Source organism: Rhipicephalus sanguineus, chromosome 3 (assembly GCF_013339695.2).
Source record: "Rhipicephalus sanguineus isolate Rsan-2018 chromosome 3, BIME_Rsan_1.4, whole genome shotgun sequence".
Classification (NCBI taxonomy): Eukaryota; Metazoa; Arthropoda; class Arachnida; order Ixodida; family Ixodidae; genus Rhipicephalus; species Rhipicephalus sanguineus.
The window spans coordinates 75,124,521-75,132,769 of NC_051178.1; the positions used below are offsets into that span (position 1 = coordinate 75,124,521).

Genomic DNA, 8,249 nt, shown 5'->3' on the forward strand with positions numbered 1-8,249 from the left:
TCATCCTCGGTACGGCATCGGTGCAGGGGATGTCGGCCTTCTCCCGGGTTTTCGGCACCAATAGAGCAACGCCTGGCAACGCTGTACGCAAGCGTTCCTTTTGTTATTAATAAACCAGTGTTCTTGTGTCCACCACCGTGTGCAGACGCTTTCTACAAGACGCTCGATACATGGTGTCAGAAGTGGTACGCCACGATGACTGAACTACGCCCGCCCGAGCCACTGCAATTGGGCGACAACGCAGCGGCGTCCTGGCAGACATTCAAGCAACGCATCGAGCTGTACCTGATAGCTACGGAGCCCATCAAACCACGCAGTAAGGAGCAGAAAGCTGCAATTTTTTTGCACGTCGCCGGTCAAGAAGCAATTGATGTGTTCAATACCCTGAACCTGACGCCGGAGGAAGCTAAAGACTACGATGCTTTGGTTAAAGCGTTTGAAGCCTACTGCTTGCCCAAGTGTAATGAGACTTACGAACGCTATGTGTTTCGCTCGCGTCGTCAGGCACACGGAGAGCCATTCGAACAGTTCTTTCGGGATTTGCAGCTGAAAGCAAGAACGTGCAACTTTGGTGATTTACGAGACTCCATGCTGAGGGACCAAATCGTGTATGGCATTTCTAGCGCTTCCCTGCGTGAAAAACTTCTTCGCAAGAAGGACCTGACCCTCGTCACAGCAGTGGAATACTGCAAGGCTGAGGAACTTGCTGAATCGCAAAATAAAGCGTGGGCTGAAGAAAACAAGATTGAACCTGTTTCAAGAACGCCACTTAAGAAGGGACGAAAAAAATGCCGGTACTGCAACTTGTCACACGCGCCAAGAAAGTGTCCGGCGTACGGCAAAATATGCAACAACTGCATGAAGCCTAATCACTTCGCCGCCTGCTGTACGAGCAACCGAGCAGCAGTTGATGACGTGGTCGACGGAGTGGAGAGCGACGGTGACTTCGACGTTCTGGAGATCAGGACAACGGAAAGCAAGCGTGGTCACGAAAGTCGCGATTGGGTTGTAACAACGAACATTGAAGGAAAGCAGGTGCAGCTGAAGGTCGACACCGGAGCGCAGGCCAACTTGATGCCGCGTTCGCTGTTCAACAGGCTCGGTACTAAACAGCAGCCGTACCCCACGAGGAGCATCTTGCGTCATTATGGGGGTGGTGAAATACCACACTGTGGAAAGGTTCGCCTCGCCGTGCAGTTAGACAAGCGACACGTTCTGCTGGAGTTCTTCATAGTAAAGAAGAAGCAAGCAATTTTGGGCCTAGAGGCTAGTGAGCAACTTGGTCTGGTCAACAGAGTCAACGCGGTGGACAACAGCGACGGATACGCAAGCCTAAAGCAGACATATCCAAGACTATTCACCGGCATTGGAAGGACGCGGCGCGAGTACAAAATGGTGCTTCGAGAGGACGCTGTCCCCGTAGTACAGCCAACCCGGCGCGTGCCTTACGCACTCAGAAAGCCACTCAAGAAAGAGCTCGACCGGATGTGTGCCGCGAACATCATTGAGAAAGTGGAAGAGCCGTCGGACTGGGTAAGTCCCTTGGTTATCGTGAGGAAGAAAAATGGAGACTTAAGAGTTTGCATGGACCCACGGGCAATTAACAGGGCAGTGAAAAGAGAACACTTTCAGTTGCCATGCCGGGAAGAAATCGAGGGTGAGCTAGCGCAAGCAAAGTTTTTCAGCAGACTTGATGCAAACAGCGGTTTTCATCAAATTCCTCTAGATAGAAAGACTTCAGAAATCTGCACATTCAGTTCTCCGTTCGGTCGTTATCGGTATCTCCGATTACCGTTCGGTATTGCATCTGCACCCGAAGTTTTCCAGCGTACCATGAGCCAGATATTCGATGACCTCCCAGGAACGCGTGTGTACATCGACGACGTGCTTGTGTGGGGTTCTAGCAAAAAGGAACACGATGAACGCCTGCACAAAGCGCTAGCGAGGGCACAGGCTGAGGGCCTTACCTTGAATGCGGAAAAGTGCATTTTTGGGCAAACTGAAATCACCTTCTTGGGTGATAAAATTAGCTCCAAAGGTATTGAGCCTAATCCCGACCTGATAAAGTGCATCTTAAACCAACCTGCACCAAAGACCAAGAAAGATGTCCAGCGCTTCCTTGGAGCAGTTAACTATTTTGGAAAGTACTTGCCACTGTTGTCAGCCCACACTGAGGCCTTGCGCAGCCTAATAAGAAACGATACAATTTTCGAGTGGACGCAGGTTCACGAGCGTGAGTGGGAACAACTCAAGATGATGCTGACGAAAGCGCCAGTCTTGGCTGTTTTAACACGAAAGTGTTTTATGCCGGGGTCCACCAACACTTCAGTGACGTATTTCCGTCACGGAAATGACGCCGAAAAAATATACACAATCAGATGGCAAAGAAAAAAAGGTACCGTCAACGGGCATCGAACCCGCGACCTCTCGGCCCGCAGCAACAGATGCCGGGCACGCTATCCACTGCGCCACGGTCACAGACTCTGGAGCCTTTACGAACGCGCCTTTTATATCTACCACTCTCCCGGTCGGCTGGGTGGTGTTGCCCTCTGGGAGTGGTAAGGTAAAGTAATTCATCATTGCTGTGGCCTCCGCGACACCTGCAACGCGTTACACGTAGTTACACGTCCGTCCCATTCGGCGCGTTTTCAATAGAACTTGAATTTTGCCAATGCCTTAACACACCGCGAGGTGGCGACCTTTGCCCAAGCGTCTTAGGCCAAGGTATTAGGCCAACATAAAACAAGGAAGGGTTTTTTTTTTTTTTCTCCGAGCCTGGTGGCAGACATGTCACCGCCCCGTTACAAAGGGGACGCTCATAGCATCCATCCATCCATCTTAAAAGCGTCGGCCTCGCTCAGCATCACGCTAATACAAACCAAAAATAGCTCTGCGACGCGCGCCTGCCTCATCTGGCTGTAACCCCGCGTTCCCCGTTGTCGCGCTCGCCCCGGGAAAAATCGCGGCTGGGCTACCGGGGCGACACGACGCGCTTTGCGTTTCCCTCTAGTCCGGCCATGGGTGTTCAATCACATTTTAACAGGTCGCGGGATGGCGAACAAGCTCTGCGTCCAATATGCGACGCTCTTCTGGCTATCACACCTCGTTCTCTGATTACGCTTTCACCGTTAACTACTAAAACTACCACAAGGGTTTTGTTTAATCATTTAACATAAGCGTTAGTCGTCGACATGGAGATGTACCACCAATCATCAAAGTGGGTGCATACACGTTAAACGGCGCCATCAGCTGCCAGACATCAATATACATTGTGCAAACTCTCTTATATCAATGTACAGTAAGCATTCAGTTACTTCTGTAAGGACACGCTTTACTTTCGTGTTATTCCGATTCCTATGATGGAGGGATCAACCGTGTTTTTTAATTCCGAGCTTCCCACGAAACTGTCGACGGACGCGTCTGCGTTTGCACTCGGAGCGGTCCTTTTCCAACAACACGGACGCGATTGGCGTCCCGTCGGATACGCGTCGCGAGCACTCACAGAAACCGAGCGAAGGTATGCTCAAATAGAAAAAGAGGCATTAGGCATAACATTCGGCTGTGAAAAGTTTAACGATTATGTCACTGGAAGACATATTGCTATCGAAACTGACCACAGTCCATTGTTGGCGATTTCAAAGAAAGAAATAGGTGACATGCCACCGCGTCTGCAGCGCCTATTTCTTCGGCTGCTGAAATATGAATTTGATTTGCAGTATGTTCCAGGCAGCAAATTAGTTGTTGCTGACACCTTGTCAAGAATCCCCGCACAGGAACACCCAGGCAAGGGCACAACAGATGTTGAAGTTCATGCTGTTGGCGTCCTTACTTCAAGTGTGGGTCCAGCCACCCTCTCCCGTCTGCAGGCAGCAACGGCCAGTGATGAAACGCTGCAAGATGTCATTTTGAGATTGCAGTCGTCAATCCCAGTAGAGGGTGAACTAAAGTCCTCCACAGCAGAGCTTACTGTGGTCAACGGAATACTGCTAAAGGGAACCAAAGTAGTGGTACCTGCAAGCATGCGAACGGAGATGCTGAGACGAGTGCACCAAGGGCATCTCGGGTTAGGGAAATGCAAATCGAGGGCCCGCAAGTTGATGTATTGGCCAGGAATGGCAGCAGATATTGCCCATTTTATTGACAGGTGTGACGTCTGTAAGAAGTTTGCTTATCGGCAACCTCACGAGCCCCTTCTTCAGCGTGCCGTCCCTGACTTGCCGTGGGCTAGAGTTGGTGCAGATCTTTTCCAGCATGCTGGAAAGAATTTCTTGGTTGTCTATGACGCCTACTCTAATTTTCCTGAAGTCGAACAGCTAAAGGAGACCTCAGCAACAGCTGTCATTCAGAAACTACGTCAGATCTTTGCAAGGCACGGGTTACCATTAGAAGTTTGTAGTGATGGCGGCCCTCAGTTCGCGTCAAAAGAGTTCAAAGATTTTGCGGCTCGATATGACTTCAAGCATACAATTTCAAGTCCGCATTTTCCCAGATCCAACGGACTCGCCGAGAAGGGCGTCCAAGTGATCAAGCGCATTCTGGACAAGACGGAGAGGAGTAAAGAGGATTTCTATTTGGGCCTTCTGAACTACAGGGTGTGTCCTCTTGAGGATGGCCGGTCGCCATCAGAGCTGCTGATGGGACGAAGTCTCAGAACGCTGCTTCCAGATTTCTCAGTGTCACCCCCAAGGCCCGTGCGAAAACATGTGCAAGCAAAGACCCCAAGAAGGTCACTTGCTCTATTACAGAAGGGAGACGTCGTCCGCGTTCTCAATGATGGTAGATGGGAAATAAAAGCACAAGTCCAAGATCTCGTGGCGCCAAGGTCGTACACCGTTCTGACAGAAGATGGCCGGGTTTTCCGTCGAAATAGACAACACCTCCGCAAAACGCCAGAAGCGTTCTGTCGATTCTCCCATTACAACGCCGACGACAGCGACGACACCTCCGATTCATCTACAAGTGGAGCCATACCGCAGGGGCCAGAACCTCCGCAGGGTACGCAGGACCGACCGCCAGCCGGCACCTCAGGCTTACCGAACACTGACGACTTCTGCCGACGATCCACTAGACAACAAAGACTACCATCTCGCCTGACCTACACTCACGGATTCCAGCAGAGTGAAACAGCCTAGAAGAGAGGACAGTTGCCGACCGACGTTAAATGTTTTCGGTGTTTTCAGAGTTTTTTGTGTGCTTCGCCTTCAAAGAAAGGAGGATGTAACGGGCGATCAACAAGGCAACACTGTGTACAACCAATAGAGCAACGCCTGGCAACGCTGTACGCAAGCGTTCCTTTTGTTATTAATAAACCAGTGTTCTTGTGTCCACCACCGTGTGCAGACGCTTTCTACAAGACGCTCGATACACATGGCAGTCTTGGGATGAACTAAGCGAGCTGCTAGACGGGTCTCCCTCTTATATATGAAATCGCGAAACACATGCGGGGAGAAGGAAGGGCCGTTTGACGTCATTCGAAGCCCTCTCGTGAAGTGCAAAGCAGCTGCAACCTAATCCTTACTGGGAACGCGTGGAAGGGTGTTTCTATTGTTCACAGGCGCCTTATCCATCATGCGGTTTTGATGCTTGTTTCGTGGTTTTCTTTATTGAAACGAATACGGAGCTCTGTGTTGTATGCCTGACTACAAAGAAAGATATGACGTTTGCTTTCAATTGTTAAAGGGCCCCTAAACCACCCAAAGTTCAAAATTTAGTTGTGTCGTTGCAGTTCTGCACGAGCCTACAATGAACGCGCTCGTCGGCTCGTCCGTCCGTCTCTCTGAATTCCCTTCCTCAGCGTCGGAGGTGAAAAGGCAAGAAACGTGCGCATATGCTAGCAGAGAAGCACGCGAGCGTCTTTGGTGAGTAGTGGGATTTGCCCAATTTCTGTGACACATATGCGCTTTAGGAGTTTTGTGCTCACGCCACCAAATGTTCAGACCAATGAGAGTATACAGCTTCGCTGCAATATTCATGAAAAGAGAGAAATAAAGATAAAGACAATGAGCACATTCAAGCACATGCGGGTGTTCATTACGCCTGTAATCAATTCTTGAGGCCAGATGAGTTCAAGAACTGTACAAATGCCGGCGTTGCACTGCAAGTCTGTGCAGCACAGCACGGGACCACGACCCAAAAATCTTGTTTTCTCGAAGTAGTGTAACGTCATAGGGAAGTCTGAGCTTGCAAACTGTCGGTACGCCCCTTCGACGTGCAAACAACGTATCCATTTGTCGACAATACGAAGTACACAGCTTCACTTACGCCGCATTAGCACCAGAACAATAAAATGAATACAACGTTACAGTACATTAAGCTGAGCGCAGCATGAACTGCACAACAAAGAAAAAGAAAAAAGACCACTCAAGCGCCTTCGTACGTGTTTCATGGTTTTAACAGCGTAGCTGTTTAAGCTGACTGTAAAAAATTTGGTGTGTACAATGTTTACAAAAACTATCATCATCATGAACCGGCACGCGCTCTCTTCGTTCTCTTTACGGTGAAGCTCTTTGAGCTATCAGTAAGTTGTGCTGCGTCGTGCAAAACTCCCCAGGTGCATATGCGCCACAGGATTTCCGCAAGCCCCACTACCGAGTATAGCAGGTGCGAGAGTTAAACGAAAACTCTGCTCGCCGAAGTGCAGCAAGCGAAACACGTGGAGGAGAGACAGAGAAAGAAAGAAAGAGAAAATAGAGAAAGAGTAGAAAGAAAGAGAAGAAATAGAAACTCAGGAAAAGAAAGCGATAAAAAGAAAGAAAAAAAGAGAGAAAAAAAAATGGCGAAGCTTGCACTAAGTAGCGCAAGGCTTGGAACAACGAAGGTGGACGATTCTGAAGTCTAACAAGACAGCCAATGACCTAGAAACAACCTAACAAAAACTAGCTAAAGCCCAGCAACGACCTAGACGCAACCTAGAAAACAACATAGCTAAGAGCCTAGCAGCGACCTAGAAGCAATCTAACATCACCTAGCTAAAAGCCTAGCAACTACCTGGAAACAACGTAGCATCACCTAGCTAAACCCTGAAAACAACTTATTAATAACCTAGCGACAACCTAGCATCATCACCTAGCTAAAACCTACAAACAACCTAGAAACAACCTAACACGGAGCTAAAGCCCAGCAACGGCCTAGAAGCAACCTAGCATCACCTATCTAGAAGCCTAGCATCACCTAGCTAAAACCTAGCAACAACCTGCAAACAACCAGATTAGACTTTAGAATCGTCCAGCTTGACTGTTTCAAGCCTTGTGCGACTTATTGCAAGCTTCGCCATCTCTTTGCCTTCGTTCTGTGTGGAGTTTGCGCCGCCGTTCGCGTTTACATTGTAGTCAACCTGCCCAAGTATCGCTTTTTTTTATAAGGTGACATGAGCTCGCTGATTGGAATAGTCTAAATAAACAAAATTCCCTGTACAAGTTCGCGAAAGCTCCCTTTTCTTTGATTTTCTTTGAAACACTCTGACGTGACATTACACCCCGTGATTGGAAGCTGAACGGTTGCATAGAAAACTGGAAGCTTTCATTTCAGCAGCAGTGCTACAGAAGGAAACAGTCTTCCTCGGCCATCATAATGCGCACATCCTGCGGCTAACAGTGCCCTCACGCCTTTTCTTACCCCGCTGCGGCTCCTCCTAATGATGCGACCTGTTGTCGGAGGCCAGTGAAATCAATCGTTACCAAAAAAGAAGACGACGGCACTTCGTGTCGTCGACACAATGTAGTCGCGGGACGGAGTAATAACGACGCCTTTTACAAAGGCGGGCCGAGGGAGTGTACGGATCAAAGGAGAAGAACGCACCGACCGACGGCCGAAGTGGATATATATCGACTGGCGAGAGAAAAAGATTCGGATAAGAAGAAAAAAAGCGAAACCCGAGTGTAACCACGCTATACCACTTTCTCTTCCTCGGGCTTCCCATTTCGGGAAGAGAATAAACGGAAGATGAATTTGACGAGCCATTGTCTAGGGCGACCCCTCCTGCTCCGTCCCTGCTGCCTGGATGGTTGTCTGGCCGGTCGCCTGGCTGGCTGGACATTTTTAAGGGACGTCGCCGCTGCGAACGCTGGCGCGGGACAAAAGGGAGCGGCGGACACGAACTACAATGGGAGAAGGGACCCCCGCGAGGTGGGAAGGGCGAGGAGATATGGGATATGAGCCTCGCGTTATATACGGCAGAGAAAAAGAACTAAACGAGGGGCCACAGGAAGTATCGTGGGTGCTACGGAACGAGGGAGAGGAGGCTGAAAGAG

General features: G+C 49.5%; 1 protein-coding gene across 1 annotated transcript; it reads left to right on the plus strand.

Annotated features, from left to right (window-relative positions):
- The first annotated feature begins 249 nt into the window (after positions 1–249).
- On the plus strand, positions 250–5,132 carry LOC119385576 (uncharacterized). Its single transcript, XM_037652989.2, has 3 exons — positions 250–1,533; positions 3,717–3,929; positions 4,461–5,132. Exons 1-3 carry the CDS (start codon positions 589–591, stop codon positions 5,130–5,132), a joined length of 1,830 nt encoding a protein of 609 aa, XP_037508917.2. The 5' UTR covers positions 250–588.
- Positions 5,133–8,249: the final 3,117 nt, after the last annotated feature.

Coding starts and splice junctions, on each gene's coding strand:
- LOC119385576 (XM_037652989.2), top strand. CDS start 589: ATGCTGAGGGACCAAATCGTGTATGGCATTTCTAGCGCTTCCCTGCGT. Junction 1,534..3,716: donor TGGAAGAGCCGTCGGACTGG/GTAAGTCCCTTG, acceptor TTTGATTTGCAG/TATGTTCCAGGCAGCAAATT. Junction 3,930..4,460: donor GATTGCAGTCGTCAATCCCA/GTAGAGGGTGAA, acceptor TATGACTTCAAG/CATACAATTTCAAGTCCGCA.